Genomic DNA, 21,464 nt, shown 5'->3' on the forward strand with positions numbered 1-21,464 from the left:
TTTCCGAGTCATAAAAAAAACCAATGCACATTAACAACACACACACACACACACACACACACACACACACACACATAAGAGTAGCTCCCTTATGCAATGACACTTAAAACACGCTGTTCCCCTACGGGACGGGTCGGAGGTTGGGAGGTAGTGACCAGTTCTTCTGAATGTTTTAAACACCAACCCTTAAACATATATATTGTTGTATACATTGTTAGAAAGCTTAAATTGTCCTGATTCATTCAAGACCACTCACTAATTATATGGTTGCTCACAGCTGTAATAGTATTAGTGATTAGCTCGGCTAGCCACTCAGCTAAGTGAGAAAAGCTATAATGCTACATACCTTCAAAGTCTTCCCTTTATCCACAACGATCATCTTATGACTCAGGACTTTCTGTACAGCTCACCAAGTATCCATTCTTGTGAAATATGAAATCCTTTTCCATAAAATCGAAATACTTTCCTCAATATGTCAACATGTATTTAGTCCAACACGTAACGTAATACACACGGAACAAACCATATACGGTTCCTTTACGTCATTTCCTGACCTACATGTGCATTCTCATAGACATAATAAAGATTATTATTATGATTTATTATGTCTATGGCTGTGTCCCAATTTGGTCCAACTTGCGAGGCTGCATCCTCGAAGTGCGCATTTCGAGGCCGATTACGTCACAACGCCGCGCGAAGGCTGTCCCAATTCGAAGACTCCTTCAAATGCAGCCTTGAAATGCGGCCTTCTTTTCCCTCTTTTTCGAGGATGCATCGCTACTATCCTTCGCGGCCTCCCAAATCCCAAGATCCTTTGCGCGGCGCTGTTCAGTGCCGCGAAAACACAACAATGGCGACACCAACAGGTGAAGACTTTTCATTCAAGTGTAAGTATTGGTTTGTTTTATTTAATTATTTTTACTTATTACTACTTATACTTTTATACTTTTACTAATTACTTATATTTTATTACTTGACTTATATCTTATATATATATATATATATATATATATATATATATATATATATATATATAAATGGACTAAGATGAACAAATTTAGATTTTAATATCATTATTATGATAATTTTTTGCTATATTAGAACCCTTTTGTCTGTTGACATAGTAAAAAAAACATGTTTTACATTACATTTTGTTTTATTTTTGTTTTAGGGAGCAAGGAGCAAACCGAGCTCCTGATTAAACAAAGAGGGGAAAATGACCATCTATTCACGGGGGCCAAAAACTCCGCCACGGCGGGATGGAGGTAAGGCTGATGTCCATTTTTGTACATCTTTGCATCCCTGTGTTGATGTGATCTTGTGTTTACCTTTTCTCTTGCTTCCCTCTGTGTTTAGAGCAATACTGGAAAAGATTGGGCTGGAGGGGAAGGTCCAGCCCTACCAGGCCAAAAAAAATGGGACAATTTAAAAAAAAAAAAAAAAAAAAGTAGGTAGCCTACAGGTTTGGATTAGTTTTACTGTTACTAAATACTTTTGCTGAAAATTGCTGACATGATTGATTTCCACTGCCTTAGGATTGCAAATATCCAGGGACAGGGGAGGGGGCCAGCGGCAAGTCCACTGCTGGCACTTGGCCGTGGTTTGTCCTCATGGATGAGGTACTGGGGCAGAGGCCATCTATTGCCCCCCCTGTCCTCATTGCCTCCATCCGTGAGGACACACCAGGGCCAAGTGCCGCAGTGGGTGAGCAGGAGAGTGAAGAGGAGGAGGAGGAGGAGGAGGAGGAGGAGGACCAGCCAGGGCCCAGGAGGAAGAGGAGGAGGGAGGATGACCTCCTTGACCTCATAAAGGAGGACATGAGAAGGCAAAATGAGGCAGAGGAGAGGAGGGAGCAGGATGAAAGGATGAAAGGATGAAAGACAGGATGGAGAGGCTCTTCTCTCTCCTGGAAAAAGTAATAGAAAAATAAATATACATCTATATAGATGTGTTTAATTTGATTTTATTTATGAACTGTGTTTATTTATGATTTCTTTATTTTTTATTTGATTGTGAAGATTTTGATGTTTTATGTTGTTATTAAATAAAAAATATTGTTCATTGTACACGACTATTCCATTTAGTATTTACAACTTCAGTACAATTTATAACAGGGTTGCATAAAGTGCTACTGTTCAGGAAGAACAAGGGATTAAATATTTTCTTTTATTATCAAGTGATGAAACATTTCACTATTTACAAAAATTACATCAGAAATAACTATTTACAGATTATTATAAGAAAATTATAAAAATTATGTACAATTATTATCAAAATAATTATTAAATACAATATACAATTCTTTCTATCAAGGAATGAAATATAACTACGGTCTTAACATTTAACTATTTACAAATTTACATCAGAAATAACTATTTACAGATTATTATTATTTTATTATTCTTTCTCTTGTGTGTTTTCCTTCTTTCTTCTTTCTTTCTTTCTTTCTTGTATGTTTTCCTTCTTTCTTCTCCTTTCCTTTATTCTTCTCCTTTCTTCTCTCTTATAATTTTGTCAGCTTTTTCACCGTCTTTTCGGTCGTGGCGTCTTTCTCGTCTTATGGGCGGGAACAGCTGGTGACGCAACCAGGAAATGCCTCGAAGGCTAGACCGTCTCATTTAACAACGGTTGATGCATCCTTCGGAGGTTCCTCAAGGCTGCATCCTTCGAAGGCCGCAAAGGCCGCGTCCTTCGAGGATGCAGCCTCGCAGTTGGGTCCAAATTGAGACACAGCCAGAGTCCCATTATAATGCTTATATGAGCGAGGTCGAGCGGTACGGTGGCCGAGAAGGGTCATAACACATGCAAATGCCAAAACACCTGCATATTCAGAAAAAACTTTGCTGCAAATGCCAAAGCTCGTGTTGTGAATATTTGTAACATTGATGAAGGTGTTTTCTGAGTTTGCAGGTGTTTTCTGAATTTGCAGGTGCTTTGGCATTTGCAGCAAAGTGTTTTCTGAATAAGCGGGTGTTTTGGCATTTGCATGTATAATGACCCTTCTCGGCCACCGTACGAGCGAGCCAAAAGCTGAAAAGTCTATTCGTGGCGGACGTAATTCTTGAATGGGAAACACTGCCTGCTTTATTGTCAAATGTAAAATCAGGGGGGCCAAAATGTCCCAAATGAACATCATACTGCATTGAAGAAGGCTTTAAACTAGCGATTGAGACCATAAACGCATTTTGAAAACGTTTACTGAGGTTAGAAATCAAGTGAGAAGTTGGTGAATTCTCCATTGACTTGTATAGAGACGGTCGCCCCCTGGTGGCCTTTTGATAGAAAGCAGTTCTAAGTTACTTCCGCGTTGGCCTCATTTCAGAGGACCAGAACTCCCCACCTGGTTGAAAAGCGCCTTTAGATGAAATGCATTATTATTATTGTAGTGGGATGAGCTCTCTCGGCTTCACTCGTCTGTGTGTGGTCTCATCCCTTTAATTAAGGTCAGGTATATAAGGGGGAGGGATTGTTAGTGCTGCCTCTTTCCCTGGCAGCTGGTGCGCGCTTCCTCTTCCTGGGTTACCTGGTCCAGGTGCTGCAGACGCTCTGCACGCCTCTCTCTCCTCCGCTGTTGCGCAATAACTCCGACAGTATAGACTCAAATGTCTCTGTCCTTTTCTTGGTGCTCAAACTGCATCACGCTTACAGCATAGACGCTGGCAGCGCCCGAAATGTTTGTTGTCCTCTTCCGTTCCTCCCGGTGTTTGTACCACGCCACGCTAACGGGATAGGCCATAAGTCTCGGCACTGAGCTGGCACGAGCCACGCCGCTCTGCACCCAGGACCGCTGCTGCTTTGTGGGGAATTCAGTGTTGCACATCTGTGTGTTTCCTCCTACTGCTGAAGAAGTAGAAGATTGTTTTTAGAGCTGCCCATGTGCCGCTCAGGTTTATCATTTTTCTTTATTTAGAGTTATGTTGACATAATTTTCTCTTTTCCTTCTTTAAGTTAAAGTGTCTTTTGTTTTTCAGCATTTAGAAATTAGTTCCTGATTGTAATGTTTTGATTTATTTGTTTTATTTTCTATTCATCTTCCTAGTTTGTTTTATTGGCTTTGTGTTTTAGCCTGAGCCTGCTCCAGTCCCACCGGCAGAATTTATGGTACCTGTACCAAACAGGAGGGGAATAGTCAGTGGGGTTTTCTTTGCTTAATAATTTTGGGGGGTTATTTTGATTTTATTTTATTTGGGGTTATTTGTTTAATTCCAGTTTAAATATTATTTTGATTAGTGATAAATTTGTGTATTGTCAAAATATTGTTTGGTTTTGTCATATTTTGAATTATTTGTGTTATTTTCTTATATGGTTTTATGCCCCACTGATTGTTCTTTTGTTTGCTTACTTCCAGGTGCTGAGGGCCTCACTGGTGACTTACCCCCCCCCCCTACTTTGGTGATGGTGTCCTGTTGTAGGTAGTGCCACCCCCCCCTCCACTCCTTTCTTTTGGCTTTGTCCTTGTGTGTGTGTGTGTGTGTGTGTGTTGTGTGCTTCATGTGGACTTGTGGTGCTACCTTTAGTTGATGCCCCTCACTCCCCCTGCACTCACGGTAATCCTAGTGGCCCCAGCCCTGAAGGAAGCCCTGTTCTGCCCTTGGTATTAATTAAAAAGAAGACTCAATTTTAGGGTAAAAGAAAATATCCCATTGTTTTTACTATTTAAATAAACTTTTGTACCCTTTTCTATTTTTGGAACCACGTCTCTTGCCTTCTCAGTATAACGAACTTGTGTTGCCTTTGGTTTAGTTAATTTAGTTTTATTCATTTTTATTTCCTTTTTTTTATTTTTTTTATTTTCCCCGGGTTAAACCCTGGGGTGGCGTTGTCGGTTTTGGTTAGCCTTTTGCTTTTGAGTTTAACTGTACAAGTACCCCCTCGCTCGCCACAAATTGGCGTTGTCGGCAGGATTTACTGTAGAATCAAGGCTGAGACGTGTGTTGTTTTGTTTTTTTTGTTTGTTTGTTGACATTGATACAAAGCAGCAGCGGCTCCCCTGTAAAAATGGAGGAGGAATTGCAAGAGTTGCGAGATTTGGTCTTACAGCTGAGAGCTGATAATGAGAAGTTGCGTCAAGAGCGAGCCCCTGTGGTACCACCCCCTAGTGCCACACTTTCAACCTCATCAGCACCGCCCACTGCCAGCGCCCCTGCAGCCGAGAGGTTAGTGTTTGTGCCTCGAGACAGAAAGTGCCCCATGTTTAGGGGAAGGTCAGGGATAGCACTGAGTGAGTGGCTTGAGGAAGTGCAGGCATGTATGAGGGCCCGCCATTTGTCCCCAGCTGATCAGGCTTTCTTTCTCTATGATCATTTAGAGGGGGAGGCGCGGGACGAAATTAAATACCGCTCTAGTCTAGAACGTGGGGACCCAGCTAGAATAATGGCAATACTGGAAGAACTTTATGGCTGCTCTGAATCTTATGTGGCCTTACAGGAAGCTTTCTTTTCTCGTAAACAACATGAAGGAGAAACGTTACTTGAATTCTCACTTGCCTTAATGAGTCTGATGGAAAGAGTAAAGCAACGTGCACCAGCGGGAATGCTTAATGTAGAGTGTCTATTGCGGGATCAGTTTGTTGAGCAGGTGTTAGATAGCACTTTAAGACGAGAACTTAAACAATTTGTGCGTAGCCAACCTACAGCTACACTGCTTGATGTCAGAGGAGAAGCAATTAGATGGGAACGTGAGGGTTTGCCCAGTGCCTTTAGAGGCCGTAGTAACTCTGTCCCTTCCATCAGTGGCATTCAATATGGAGTCCAGGGTGCTCATTCTGTTGCTAACATCCCCCATTCATCTGAAATTAGTGGAATACAAGAAATGTTGAGGCAGCAACAAGAACAGCTTAATCAGTTAACTCAGACTCTTGCTCGTATGCAGCGGCCTTATGCTCCTCATGCCCGTAGTTTTTCAGCTCAGCGTGGGCCTCTGGTATGCAATCGTTGTCAGAGACCTGGTCATTTTGCTAGAGAATGTGATGGTGTGCGTGCTTCCCCCCGTTCTCAGTTCTCACAAGTTTCCCAGTCCTCTGCCAGGCAGCCAGAACCCAGCGCGGCCCCGGAAAACTAGCACCCACCAAACTGCAGAGCCACAGTTTGGGTGGGGCCTCTACCGGCTCATGTTCCAAGTTAGGTGAGTTAACTCATGCTCCAAAACTGGTTTCCTCTTGTCCCCATTTAGAGGTCGTCATGGGTGGAGTTAAGGTGCCATGTTTAATTGACACAGGTTCTATGGTTTCTACTGTTACCGAGAGCTTCTTTCAAAAGCATTTTGAACCTTGGGGCCCCGAGCGACTTAAATCCTGTAGTTGGCTACAGCTGAGGGCAGCTAATGGGTTGAGTATTCCCTACCTTGGTTACTTGGAGCTTGATGTTGAGTTGTGTGGTAAGGTGATTGTACAGTGTGGTGTCTTGGTTGTAAAGGACTTACCCAGTAATGTTTCTCTTCAGGCCCCTGGCGTGCTGGGAATGAATGTAATTCGGAAATGTTACCAAGAGCTTTTTGTGCAGCATGGTGTGTCATTGTTTGAACTGTCTTCTGTCGCTCAGGCCCCGCAACCTGTCACACAGGCGTTGCAGAGGTGTCATCAGGTAACCACGCAGGCCCCTCGTGAGCTGATAGGAAAAGTAAAGGTCAGAGGTAAGCGTGCACATCGCATTCCAGGTGGTGTAATGAAAATAGTGACCGCTACATGCTCAGAGCCGTGTTTTGATGCAACCATGTTGTTTGAGCCCCCAGATTCTGGTTTACCAGCAGGCTTGCTAGCTTCGCCATCTTTGGTCAGTGTGGTCAGGGGTACAGCATACATACCCGTTGTTAATGTCGGTTCCATTGAGGTACTGTTGTATCCACGCACTATGGTTGGCACCCTGGAGCAGGTGAATGTTGTGAGCTTACCGGTAGGAGTCACTGAGGTTCCAGCCACAGTAGCCACTGTAGCATCTCAAACAGCTGTACCCACAGTGCAGGAACAGATAGAGGGTGTAGATCTGTCTTCATTGCCCTCAGAAGAGCAGGGTCAGGTGAGGTCTCTCCTTAGGAACTATACATCTGTCTTTTCTGCTCATGACACCGATTTAGGGTGCACCAATCTAATATCTCATGACATTCCTCTTGTAGATGAGACCCCTGTTAAACAACGCTATAGACGTGTCCCCCCTTCAGATTATGAAGCAGTGAAAGACCATATCAACCAGCTTCTTAACGCCCAGGTGATTAGAGAGAGTTGCAGCCCCTACGCCTCCCCCATTGTGCTAGTTAAGAAGAAGGATGGGAGCCTCCGCATGTGTGTTGATTACCGGCAGCTAAATAACAAGACCAGGAAGGATGCGTTTCCGCTTCCACGCATCGAGGAGTCGTTGGATGCTCTAACCGGGGCGCGCTGGTTCTCCACCATGGACCTGGCCAGTGGGTACAATCAGGTCCCAGTCACTGCGGAAGATCGGCCCAAAACTGCCTTCTGCACTCCATTTGGTTTGTTCGAATGGAACCGTATGCCATTTGGGCTCTGCAACGCCCCTAGTACCTTCCAAAGGTTAATGCAGAGAATCTTTGGTGATCAACAGGGCCAGTCATTGCTCCTCTACCTTGATGATATTGTTGTGTTCTCTTCCACTGTACAGCAGCATCTTCAACGGCTCGATGTGGTGCTTGGTCGGCTCCAGCAGGAAGGACTGAAGGCAAAGCTCTCTAAATGCGCCTTCTTCCAGCCAGAGGTGCGTTATCTGGGCCATGTAATATCTGCTAATGGTGTTTCAACAGATCCATCCAAGATAGAGGCAGTGGCAAAATGGCAGCCCCCTCAGACAGTGTCAGAGCTCCGGTCCTTCCTGGGTTTCGCGAGCTATTACCGCCGCTTTGTGGAGGGCTTTGCAAAGCTGGCAGCCCCCCTTCACCGACTGATAGCCGAGCAGGGAAGCACCAGGACTAAGCAGCGGCCCATACCAGTCATTGGGGATTGGACTGAGGAGTGTCGAGGGAGTTTCGAAGCACTGAAGACCAAGCTTACCACTGCCCCAGTGCTCGCCTATGCAGACTTCTCGCTGCCCTTCATCCTCGAGGTCGACGCCAGCCATGGGGGGTTGGGAGCAGTGCTATCACAGGAACAAGGAGGAAAGGTGAGGCCCATAGCTTATGCGAGTCGAGGACTGAGACCCACAGAGCGTAACATGTTGAACTATAGCTCAATGAAGTTGGAATTCTTGGCCCTTAAGTGGGCAATGACTGAGAAATTTCGAGAGTATCTGTTGGGCCACCGCTGCATTGTTTACACAGACAACAATCCACTCAGTCATTTGTCCTCTGCAAAACTTGGCGCTACAGAACAACGCTGGGCAGCCCAATTGGCCTCATTTGATTTTGAGCTTAAATATCGATCTGGCCGAAGTAACAAAAATGCAGATGCTTTGTCCCGTCAGCACTCGCCTGGCCCATCAGACATAGCAGCCATGCTTCCCGGCACTTCGCTCCCTAAACCTCTCCAACAGGCCCTGAAAATGGACAAAACAGTGGTAACACAAGCAACTGTGGCTGTCTTACCTGAGCAGACTCCTGACGACATCCGCACCCTGCAGCAGGCTGATCCAGTCATCCAGGAGGTTCAGCGGTATTGGGAGCAGGGCCGGCGTCCCAGTTATGCAGAGTGGCAACAACTCTCCTCACCTGCGTTGATTCTGCTGCAACAATGGGCCCGGCTGGTTAAGAGGGATGACATCCTGTATCGGCAGATCTCCCGCCCTGATGGTGCCGAGCCAATTTTCCAGCTGCTCCTGCCTGCGGTGTTGGTCCCTGAGGCGTTAACACAAGTTCATCAAGAGCACGGTCATCAAGGTGTGGAACGAACCTTAGCTCTCCTACGATCCAGGTGTTACTGGCCAGGTATGTCAGCAGAGGTTGCAAAATGGTGCCAAACCTGTGAGCGGTGTCAGGTTGCCAAGGACAACCGGCCTGCTGCCCGGAACCCCATGGGACACCTTCTAGCATCAAAACCAAATGAGATTCTGGCCATCGATTACACCCTGCTGGAGCCAGCTCGAAATGGCATGGAAAATGTCCTGGTGATGACCGACGTCTTCAGCAAGTATACGCTTGCCATCCCCACCCGCGATCAACATGCTTCTACTGTGGCCCGTGTTTTAGTGGTGGAGTGGTTCTCAAAGTTTGGGGTTCCCGCAAGGATACACTCAGATCAGGGACGCAACTTCGAGAGCGCACTGATCCAGCAACTTTGCAGTCTCTACGGCATTCAAAAGTCTCGCACCACCCCATACCACCCAGCCGGTAATGGTCAGTGTGAAAGATTCAATCGAACTCTTCATAACCTGCTGCGCACACTGCCTCCATCCCGAAAGCGAGACTGGACCTCCTGCCTCCCTCAAGTCCTCTACTCTTACAACACCACTCCCCATCAGACCACTGGTGAGTCCCCATTCTTTTTAATGTTTGGCCAGGAGCCTAGACTCCCCATTGATTTCCTGCTGGCCAGAGTTCAGGACCCCGTCAGTGGAGGTGTTCACGAATGGATACAGGAACATCAGGCCCGATTGCAGATTGCTTTTGATGGTGCAAGAGAACGATTGAAGAATGCTGCTGAGCATAGAAAGACAGTTCATGATCAACACCTTCGAGGAGAACCCCTCAAAGAAGGTCAGTTGGTCTTTGTGCGTGATTTCAGCGCCAGAGGGCGTCATAAGATGCAAGACCTCTGGGGCTCCACAGTGTATGTTGTCCTCAGAGCACCTAAGGAAGGCGGAGCTGTTTACACCATAGCCCCAAAGGATGATCCGTCTAAAGTCAAGCATGTTCACCGTACCTCGTTGAAGGCAGTGATTGGAGCAGAGTCCCCTGGCCATGTGGTGGCCCACCATCCACCTCCATGTGACAGGCTGGCGTCTGAGTCCTCCTGTGAAGGAGATCTATTGCTCCTAATCCCCGATGCTGCTCCCCTCTCCATCTTGCCAGCTACCAGGGCCGTAGCAGACACACAAGCCACCTCTCAGGTGCCACATCGCCCAGATGGCCTGGTACCCACTGAGCCAGGTCCTTCCATGCCCCCTCTGATGGCTCCTGCTCAACCATCTGCACCACTGGTTATTCCATCTACCAGCTCCTCTGACACCAGCACTATGGCACCACGGCGGTCTGCACGCTCAACTGCTGGCCAGCATTCCAACGTCCACCGTGTCCCAAGGCCAGTGGGGGATTTGGCATTGGGTGCTGCAAACTCTCAAGGCTCTGTATCACACGCTGTCACTGCACTTTTTAGACCTTGGAGTTAGTTGTATTTGTTTTGTTTATCATCGGGACGATGATTCAAAAAGGGGGGGTAGATTGTAGTGGGATGAGCTCTCTCGGCTTCACTCGTCTGTGTGTGGTCTCATCCCTTTAATTAAGGTCAGGTATATAAGGGGGAGGGATTGTTAGTGCTGCCTCTTTCCCTGGCAGCTGGTGCGCGCTTCCTCTTCCTGGGTTACCTGGTCCAGGTGCTGCAGACGCTCTGCACGCCTCTCTCTCCTCCGCTGTTGCGCAATAACTCCGACAGTATAGACTCAAATGTCTCTGTCCTTTTCTTGGTGCTCAAACTGCATCACGCTTACAGCATAGACGCTGGCAGCGCCCGAAATGTTTGTTGTCCTCTTCCGTTCCTCCCGGTGTTTGTACCACGCCACGCTAACGGGATAGGCCATAAGTCTCGGCACTGAGCTGGCACGAGCCACGCCGCTCTGCACCCAGGACCGCTGCTGCTTTGTGGGGAATTCAGTATTGCACATCTGTGTGTTTCCTCCTACTGCTGAAGAAGTAGAAGATTGTTTTTAGAGCTGCCCATGTGCCGCTCAGGTTTATCATTTTTCTTTATTTAGAGTTATGTTGACATAATTTTCTCTTTTCCTTCTTTAAGTTAAAGTGTCTTTTGTTTTTCAGCATTTAGAAATTAGTTCCTGATTGTAATGTTTTGATTTATTTGTTTTATTTTCTATTCATCTTCCTAGTTTGTTTTATTGGCTTTGTGTTTTAGCCTGAGCCTGCTCCAGTCCCACCGGCAGAATTTATGGTACCTGTACCAAACAGGAGGGGAATAGTCAGTGGGGTTTTCTTTGCTTAATAATTTTGGGGGGTTATTTTGATTTTATTTTATTTGGGGTTATTTGTTTAATTCCAGTTTAAATATTATTTTGATTAGTGATAAATTTGTGTATTGTCAAAATATTGTTTGGTTTTGTCATATTTTGAATTATTTGTGTTATTTTCTTATATGGTTTTATGCCCCACTGATTGTTCTTTTGTTTGCTTACTTCCAGGTGCTGAGGGCCTCACTGGTGACTTACCCCCCCCCCCTACTTTGGTGATGGTGTCCTGTTGTAGGTAGTGCCACCCCCCCCTCCACTCCTTTCTTTTGGCTTTGTCCTTGTGTGTGTGTGTGTGTGTGTGTTGTGTGCTTCATGTGGACTTGTGGTGCTACCTTTAGTTGATGCCCCTCACTCCCCCTGCACTCACGGTAATCCTAGTGGCCCCAGCCCTGAAGGAAGCCCTGTTCTGCCCTTGGTATTAATTAAAAAGAAGACTCAATTTTAGGGTAAAAGAAAATATCCCATTGTTTTTACTATTTAAATAAACTTTTGTACCCTTTTCTATTTTTGGAACCACGTCTCTTGCCTTCTCAGTATAACGAACTTGTGTTGCCTTTGGTTTAGTTAATTTAGTTTTATTCATTTTTATTTCCTTTTTTTTATTTTTTTTATTTTCCCCGGGTTAAACCCTGGGGTGGCGTTGTCGGTTTTGGTTAGCCTTTTGCTTTTGAGTTTAACTGTACAAGTACCCCCTCGCTCGCCACATTATTATTATTATTATTATTAATATTATTATTATTACATGTTACATTCACACACTGACCCGTTCTACCTCCTGGTGGTAGATTCTGCTCTTTTAAAATTTAGTTTAGATGTAAGCACAAAAACATCAATTTTTAAGGCAAGATCATGGTTTGGGTTAAAATGGGGTAAAAATGTCACATTTAAAGGCACTAAAATACCCAAAAGCATGGTAAAAAATCCAGTTAATGGTCCACAAGAGGCCCAGTAATAAATCCCGGTAGTCCAGTTTATAGACCACACATATGAAATCCTCTCTGTGTCAATAGCTGGTAAGTTATTGCACCAGTTGTGAAGCTGTAGTCGCCCCTGAAAAATGAATCTGGGCTGCTTAGATTTTTTATCTTTATTGCTCTGATTTGAATGTTTGAGGTTCATTTCATGTCAAGACTTTATGTTGTTGAGTCTAAGTATCTTGTAAGTGTGATGAATGACAGCAGCATGGCTCCTCACATCTTCTCTTTATTTATTTATCTTCCCAATTCGTTTTGCCTCTCACTTTCAGTTGCTCTTGACCTTCTTGATATCACCACTTTAAATGAAGCCGAGGTGAAAGCGTCGACTTAATGTCTGGAATTGTAAAGAGAAATCCGAGGTTGTTGGGTTTCTTTAAATCAAATTAAACAGCTTTCTTTTGTCCCCCCCCCCCCTCCTCTTTATTGATCTTGTTGGTGGTTTTGTTCCAAGATTAAAGAAAGATCTTGTTAATTCACTTCACATTCTTTCATCTTGTAATTCGACAAATTGCAACGAGCCTCTGAAGGCCTCATCTCTCTCTCTGCGTGATCAGTGTTTAAATTTTTTATCTTCTTTCTTTTTCCTTGTGTGTCTTTACTTTCACACACTGAAATACAAAAATACTGCAATGGATGACAAAAATACTGCAAAGAAATACAAAAATACTGCAATGGACGACAAAATACTGCAAAGAAATACAAAATACTGCAAAAAACAAACATCCAGACACTAAATTGTGGCCGGAGTTAAAATAAAAGGCCCCCTGGTGGTTAATGTGTGAACTACATGCATCTGATGACATGGAGCTCTCTAAAACTCATGGATCACATATCACACTTGGATGCATTGTTCAGTCACAGAAATAATATCACAGGTTGAGTTAAGCTTCAGCTGGCTGCACTGATCCAGGTTGTTACTGTCCAGTCAAGGATTTCTTATTTTAATAACACACCTGGGGTTTGGTAACGCTTCAGTTTGGATTGAAGATGGATGAAATAATGCATAAATATTCCGAAAAAATGATGACTATTGATGCATATATTTTTCTGAGCAGCACAAACACATTATATAAGACAAATCAAATTTCCCTTCGGGGACAATAAAGTATCTATCTATCCATCTATCTATCTATCTATCTATTATCACAGTTTGACCCATTAGATGCAGTGAAAACAGGACAAAAATGAGTCAAATTTGTTTTTGGAATATCCTAAAATTTAAATAAACTATTGAATGCATTTTTTTGCCAGTAAGTGTTGGATATTTTAATTTGATAATTGATTAGTTGGAAGGAGAGTAATTACTTACATGTCACGTACTGCAGATTCAAGGTTATTAAAAAGCAGCATCAATGAAAAAGTAGCAGCTCTGCACATCAAAAAACATCCTGATTAAATGTTGTATCTTGTGCGCAGACACTAATGTTTTTTTTAATATATATATAATCGATTATTTATCATAATTAAGTTCATCATTCTTCACTGTCTGTGAGAAACATCAGTGTCTGTTTATGTTTTAGCATCCTGTGTCACAACATCCTCTTTTCTTTTTAAACATGACTGTAGATTTTACAGTAATGTTTATTGTTCTGAGATGTCTTGTAATCAAAGTAAGGGCTCGTCCGGGAGTTGAACCCGGGACCTCTCGCACCCGAAGCGAGAATCATACCCCTAGACCAACGAGCCACTTGTAGAGGACATAATTAGTCAAGTCGCTCTTCATTCAGGAGCTTAGATATAACATGAAGTGTGTCTATGTGTGTGTAATGATTCCTCCTGTTCATACTGACCATTAGATCCTTCATCATGTTTACAATGGAAGTGATGGAGGACTAAATCCACAGTCCTCCTTCTGTGGAAACATGGATTTAAAAGTTGATCTGAAGCTAATATGAAGCTTCAGAGTCCAAATGAGTCAAATCTTCATTTTCTATGTTTCAACGTTACAGTGTTTTTACTAGCAAAGTCTGTTTGTTACTATACTTTCACCACAGCTCAACAGGAAACACTAAGAGGGAATCTGATGCTAAAAAGACAGTAAATGTGTCAGATATCTCTTGATATAATAACTCAGACTGATGAAGTTCAATAGAAGCTGATCATCTACTTTTGAAGGAGATATTTTAATAGTCAGTATGAACAGGAGGAATGATTACAGAGAGGAAAAACTCTTTACTGCTAATATGGACACTTGACTGCTGCTTTATGACACATTCTTTGATTCTTTGATTAATTGTTTGGTTCATAAAATGTCCTCCAATGTCTTCTTCCAAATATATTCAGTTTACTGTCATAGAGGACAAAAGAAACCAGAATATAATCATATATTAGAAGCTGCAATCATAGAATTTGGAGTCAAGACAGACATGAACATGTGTTAATGTTTCTCAACCCACCACTATCAATACAAAGAAAGAAAGAAAGACCACTAGTGCCACAGAAAAAAATGTTCAGTGTGCCGTTACATTGAAGTCTGTTTTAGTTTCATATCTATATTACAGTCTAATTTCCCTCTGAGATGTAGAAAGCAGCATCACATGGAAATACTCAAAAGTACCTCGAAATTGTACTTGAGTGCAGTACATAATGTACTTAGCTACTTCCCACCACTCTGCCACAAAATGCAGTGAAAGAAAATAGCAGTAGTTATGATTTGAATTCTATTAACACATGAATTGGTCCTTTTTACTGTGTGATAAAATGTACTGTACATTTTGTCCTCTTCAACATTTAAAGAGCATCATCATGAAAACGTGTCGAGAACATAGTGAAGAAATGTTTTCAACATGAAGACGAGCACAGTGAGCAGAGGAGGAAGTTCTCCATTCTCTTATTTACTGATTGTGGAGTTTATTCTGACACCAACAAGCTAAAGGAAACTAAGACTAAACACTTGACAGGTAGGTGTGTGAACAAGAAGACACAGATCCTAACAGTCTCATGTCAGATTTAAGTTTTCAGGAAGTCGACGACGAGCGCGAGGTCATTCGCCCGGTTCTTTTATCGTCACTCGACAGTTGCCTCGTTAGGCTTTAATTAAGCTTCATCCCCACTGCCTTAAGCTGTCACTGTCAGCACAAAGACCTGTAATTACCTCCTGCGACCCGCGGAGCCTCACTGTTTACATCAGCAGACACACCAGCTTCATACGGAGCAGCACAGAAAGCATTAATTATCTTCCTCGTCATAAGTAATTACAGTCAGTGGAGGAGACTCTTCCTCACCTCTGCAGTCACCGACCATGACACACCAACTTTAAAACTGCATTCATCAAGTTATTTGTTAACGGAGGGGTGAAAGTGACCGACACATACTCTGCATTAGTGACTGATGCTGTGATTCAAAAATCGTCTTCTGTACTTACTCTTATTAATATTCGGAGGTCATAAGTTGCGTTCACATTGAGAAGTATGGAAACAACAGTCAAAAAGTTGAGTGTGGAACTAAGGACAATTCTCGCCCTCAACGGTTGCCATCTTGGCCCCGTAGCAGAAGAGGAGGGACCACTTTTCAAACAGGAAATGGCAACTGAGGATGTTGTAACTATGGTGAACATCGCTGCGTCATACAAATGTAAATTATACAAGTGTTTTTACACTAATGGGGTTTTTCCATTATACAGGTCTAGCACTACTCGACTCGACTCGGTTTTGGTACCAGGAACCTTTTCCATTACTATACTGTAGTTCCTAACCCTAACCCTAACCCTCAACGTGGGCGGGGTCGTCATAGCACGGCATGCGACACAAACACATAAACAATGGAGGACATGGAGCTGATGGTGTACTTGCTGCTGTATGTGTCTTTCTGTCACACACAAAGCAAAGAGAAGAGAAACCGAATCGCTGTAACGCTGTTGTTGGTATTTAAAAATGCCGGGTTTGATTCTTGTGTGGGATGGCTCATGACTCTTCCAGTGACTCTCTGACCAATCAGAGGCTGGCAGTCTGATGACGTCACATTTTAGTATTGGCTCGGCTCACTTTGAACCTCAGCAGAGCAGCTACTAAAAAAGTACCAGGTACCAGGTACTATCCCTAGTGGAAATGCAAAAAAACCCAGAGTAGAGCCGAACCAAGTACTGCTAGAACTGTATAATGGAAAAGCCCCATAAGCAGCACTATACTGTAGCTATCAGTAGGTTTATTGGGTTAATTTAGCATTCTGTGATGATTTGGCACCACGAACGATACGCAAGTATGCAACAAATGTGTTTGATTTGAGACACTAACCTGTACACAGCGTACTAACAGAAATATGTGGTTTTAGACACAGCATCAGTCCTCTTTCAGCTCTGGTTTCCTCTCCACCAACTCCTGAGAAAAAATTTGAAATTAAACTGTCTGGTTATCTTTGCCAGACATTTCCTAATTTGACTCAGAGTTTACAAAATTGGAAACAAAAATGCATCTTTTTAAAATGTTTGTGCAAATTTTTATATGTGGAAATTTATAAGTTTGACCTGTTGTTTCACATGTTGTATTCATCATATTCTATAAATCTATTCTATATTCTCACCAGGAACATAAAATAGTGACTTTTTTCCATAAGATTAATCAAACATAAAAAAATAATATGAATATGTATATGAACAACATAATATGAACCAGTATCTAAGGGTTAAAGTAAAAATAATAAAGAAAAATACATGAAAAAGTACAGTAGTGTCTATTTTTAAAACCCATTTAATTACACTGTACTGTGAAAGCTTTCATTTCCACTGACTAATGAAACAGTACTCGAACATGCCGTCATTAAAATATCAAACAGCTGAACTGTCACAAAGCAGACGACAGAGAAAATATTGGTGGACTGATTTAATGTCACAGCCCAAATGTGCAAATCTGTGTTCATCAGAGTGTGTTTCCTGTAAACAGCTGCAGCTAGAAACACACTGAACCACTCAGGAAAGGTACCTGAAACCAAAACTAGGGGCTGAAAGCTTCACAGAGCTGCTGAGTCAGTAGAAAATTCACTGTTGGTTTCCACTTGTACTCAAAATAAATGCATTTCTGTTACGAGTCCATTATGTTGAAGCACACGTAACCTTGGTAGTGTTAGTGTCACATTCACACACTCACAACTAAATGAGATGATGAATGTAATAAACACACAGCCTGACCTAAAGCCTCACCGGGTGGGTGGGGGGGCTGAAAATAGAAGAATATAGACTCTAGTTTTTGTGTTAGCACTGTGTAGAGTGAGTCATAGGTTGTAAATGTGTTTAAACAGACTGAAAGGTGAAAGAGTCAGAAGCAGAGCTGTTGTGAAAGCTGCTGAGACAAGACTAAATAAAACCTCAGTGGGTGATGGTTTACAAAATACACCTTTTATTTAGACTGTAACATAGATATGAAGCTAAAACACCATTTATTTAGACAATAATATGAAGCTAAAACACCATTTATTATGACCAGACCTGGGCATTGTACGGCCCTTTGGTTGACTCGGACCGGCCTGTGTAAGGTTATTTGGAAATGACAAAATAAACATATTTTCTAATTTTACCTCATGCATGGACTTTATTTTGAAGTTTTTTAATCATGTACATAAGGCCGTAATACGTACATTGGATCGTTGTCACAAGCAGGTCACAAGACGACCTTACCTTACCCCTCAAAAATGTCCGCTCGTGCTAAAAAAAAGAAAGAAAGATGTCGAATGGACTGCTACGTATTTATTTACTGAAGTCGGAGGTAAAGCCGTGTGTTTAGTTTGCGGGGAGCAAATTGCCGTGTTTAAGGACTACAATTTGAGTCGGCATTACAAGACGAAACAGAAACACGCAGAGAAATACAAAAACTTGACTGATGCTGAAAGGGCACGTACATCGGAAGCTTTGCTAGCTATTGTGCAAAAGCAAAAGGGGTATTCACATAGCGTCTTAAGTCAGATGTGTGTTCCTGTACATACACAAATAGCTTTGAGAAAATAATCCCACATTCTGCATAAAAAATATTTGTATTGATATTTACAATCCAGTTCTCTTCAATATGTGAAAAAGAGACACTGATAACCTCCATAAAGCTGCCTTTTTGCAGATCCAACCGTTTCTGTTTCCACACCACACTGATTTCAATCCTTGGTTTCGGACAGAAATTGCACAGAGGCCGTTGTTAGCAGGTTGTGTCATCCAGGATCTGAGGGAAGAACATAATGTTTAGATCAAGGCTGATAGATTTTATGATTCAAACTGTTTAGGAATGTGACTTTTACTTTTTAGTCAGATCACTTCCATCGATCCACTTCCATTTCCCTGCTTCAGCTCTCAGTCCAATCCAGTAGCCAGTGTCTCCTGCACTTCTCCAACTGTAATCACTGATGATTTTCTAAGGACAACAGAAAGACACTTATGAGAGATATTTTAACACTGAACTTAAACACACTGTGGCTCACAGACTCAGAAAATACAGTTTCATTTCATAAATGACGTCATAAAATTCCCACAGTTTTCTCATTACCTTTTCATCTTCATTAACTATTACAGCCAAGTCTGAACTCCATCTTCTGCAGATCTCTTGAGCTTCCTCCCAGGTTTTCTGACCAGTGCCAGGGTTATAGATTGCATAACAGCTGGACTGGTGGTATTTCCAGCCATCTAGGCAAGGTTCACACTGTCTGTCTGAAATAACAGAAACCAACAAATAAATTATTGGTTATTTTTTTACTTGAGTTATGAGATCTGAACTTACTTCCATCTTTTATTGGGCAGTAGGCATCAATGATCTGCTGGACGACAGTAACGTTATGCTCTATGTTTTGTATTTGTCCTGTTAAGATGTTCTTCTCTGTCTTCAGCTCCTGGTTCTCTGCGGTCAGCTTGTTGTTGTTTTCAGAGATGACAGATGTAACTACAGCGACAGACAGAGGAAAGGGTCGAACTTTGAGAATTTGTTGCAAAGCAATTGCCACAAATTTTTGTTGTTGTTGTTGTGACAGAGTTGTTAAATGAACAGATAATGCTGACTTTTGTTAAATGTTTTATATAACCCTAACCCTAACCTCTTAAATCAATACTCAGGTGAACATATAAACATTAAAACTTGTTTTGTGTGCTGTAAATATTCCTCCTGTTCATACTGACCATTAAAATCCTCTCTAAACATGTCTGCGAAAATATATTACAAACCTTAGCTGTAGTGTGTGTGTGTGTGTGTGTGTGTGTGTGTGTGTGTGTGTGTGTGTGTGTGTGTGTGTGTGTGTGTGCATACATTAAATGCAGTCAGAACAGAAGTGTAGGATCTCCTCCATTTGAAGGCCGTTATGAACAGAAGGAATGATTGCACCAAGCCAAAACTGTAACAATGTACATATGACTATTGTTTTAAACTGACTTTAATAATATGTTAATCTATCCTTTACATAAGAACTAACACCAATAATAACAAGCTGATATTCACATAGAGGATACTCACAGTAGATATGAAGGACCAAGATTACCAACAGTATCACCCAACTCACTGCTACTGGTAGAAAACTCTGAGTGAAGGAGCCACACTTCTTATCTAAGAAAACAATAAGGATTGAGCACAATGATGTCGACTCTTTGATTTTAAAATGGGCTTTTTATAGATTATTGATTCATTAGATAAACTTTCAATTCTTAAAAAAAAAGAAAGTTTATCAAATAAATAATGTTTCTAACATACCTGAGGTGGCTGATATTTTGTCCACAGTGCTCACAGCTGTATTAACGTAGTCACTTACTTCCGCAAGTTCATCTGAAACAGTTCAGATCAAACACTGATGTTTAAATATCTGCAGTAAATTGGCTCTTATTTACAGAATCACATCCAATCTTTAGCTGCCAATGTGTTGTCATGTATCAGAAGTAGAGTTATCAGTGTTAACACATTATTTATGATACGATTAAGGGCCGATCAGAACGCTTTTTTATCACAGTAATCGTGCCGCTCACTGACTGAAAACTGTCACAGATTGCTGTTATAATCGACCTCTGTAAACTGCACAGTAAAGCCTGTGTTGGTGTTTTAGGAGTTTGAAGAGCCGACCACACTGAGAGTGATAACGTCCTGTAAACAGCCGTGTCCAGTACGAACCTCTCACACACACTACTGAAACACCAACATAATATTGTGATTTATAAAAATTCAATAGTAAATGTGACAACAAGGAAGGCCTTCCTGTTGTAAAGGAAATGATGAATTTGAAATATTTAACCCTCCTGTTGTCCTCAGGTCATGTTTGACCCAGAACAACAACAGGCATTAACTATAAAATGAGGTATAGTTTCATTAAATGAGATCAATTGACCATAATTTCTAAAACAATATGTGTAAAACCTGTGGTAATAAGTTAGAATGAAGTTGGCTAAATAGGTCTTACACAGAATTGGGTGATCATTTATAGTTTGTGCTTTATAAACCACAACAGCAGTGTTAAACCAAAATGCATGTTTGACCTAAAATAGTTGTATCTCAAATCCAAACTTTATTCTTTGAGCTGAGAGACAATAAAGGGGATTTTTATTTTTGGCATTTTTTCCTGTAATGTAGTGTTTATCTCCCAGCAGACACAAGCTGGTTAGGTGGTGGATGATCTTTCATGGTTGTGTTGATGATTATTATAAACTTTAAGTGCTTATCTAACAACAGAGCCTCATGTGTCCTGTCTTTATTTTTAGGAGGTGTAGAGAACTTTGTTTTGCTCTCACTGGTCAGATATGAACGCAGTATGGAAAACATACAGGTTTCCTGGTTAGTGGGAATGAAGGGGATTGAACAGTTGTTGTGTTATTAGTGTTTCAGTACACAACCAAAGGATTGAGAGACTATGAGCAGAACTCAAGAGAGTTATGTCGCAACTTTATAAAATATTTCTAACTTCATGGAGGAACAGAGTATACTGGATCCACTGAATGAACTCATAGATAATGGAGCTATAGAGTATTATTTGTTTGTAGTATTTCACAGAATAAGCAGTTGTCTCCAACAGGAGTTGGTGCACACTAAACAGTACATTCGGACCAAAAGCTCTTAGTTCGGTTCGTTTTCGTTGGTGTGAAAGCATCAATCGCACTCGGGTGCACACTAAATCAATGAATCAATCATTGCAGTTCTTTTGATTTGAAATAAATCTAAAAGTCAAGTTTATAAAGTAACTTTCTTTGCAATCATTTGATTCACAATCAAGACACACTGGTAAGAATTGCTTTACATTGTTAATATGGACTTAAAAACTGTTGCGAAATGCAAAATAATACCATTTCAAACATGAGATAAAAAGTGAGATTAATCACGATTTTAAGAGATTTTTTGAAGGCCCTAATCAAAAACATAACAAAGAATAACATAACTGCTTCACTAAAAGATGAGAACCTCATCAAGTGTTTATATATTAGAAAGCATCT

General features: G+C 41.9%; 1 protein-coding gene, 2 long non-coding RNA genes and 1 other non-coding gene across 4 annotated transcripts; 1 reads left to right on the top strand and 3 right to left on the bottom strand.

The window, feature by feature from the left end:
* The first annotated feature begins 826 nt into the window (after window positions 1-826).
* On the top strand, window positions 827-1,416 carry LOC128366732 (uncharacterized). Its single transcript, XR_008321889.1, has 3 exons — window positions 827-887; window positions 1,172-1,265; window positions 1,357-1,416. It is a non-coding gene; the product is annotated as an uncharacterized LOC128366732 (long non-coding RNA).
* A 12,292-nt stretch (window positions 1,417-13,708) lies between these two features.
* trnap-cgg (transfer RNA proline (anticodon CGG)) lies at window positions 13,709-13,780 on the bottom strand. Its single transcript has one exon. It is a non-coding gene; the product is annotated as a tRNA-Pro (tRNA).
* A 2,591-nt stretch (window positions 13,781-16,371) lies between these two features.
* LOC128366918 (C-type lectin lectoxin-Phi1-like) lies at window positions 16,372-18,850 on the bottom strand (the record flags this gene model as incomplete). The annotated part of the gene is made up of 5 exons (XM_053327679.1): window positions 16,372-16,410; window positions 18,105-18,234; window positions 18,311-18,423; window positions 18,556-18,716; window positions 18,787-18,850. Coding segments are annotated over 5 exons (507 nt in total), but the record flags the coding sequence as incomplete, so codon positions are not given.
* A 28-nt stretch (window positions 18,851-18,878) lies between these two features.
* LOC128366729 (uncharacterized) lies at window positions 18,879-19,813 on the bottom strand. The gene is made up of 3 exons (XR_008321884.1): window positions 19,744-19,813; window positions 19,510-19,599; window positions 18,879-18,945 (listed from the first exon to the last, which is right to left on the bottom strand). It is a non-coding gene; the product is annotated as an uncharacterized LOC128366729 (long non-coding RNA).
* Window positions 19,814-21,464: the final 1,651 nt, after the last annotated feature.

The sequence above is a fragment of the Scomber japonicus genome, chromosome 10, assembly GCF_027409825.1.
Source record: "Scomber japonicus isolate fScoJap1 chromosome 10, fScoJap1.pri, whole genome shotgun sequence".
NCBI lineage: Eukaryota > Metazoa > Chordata > Actinopteri > Scombriformes > Scombridae > Scomber > Scomber japonicus.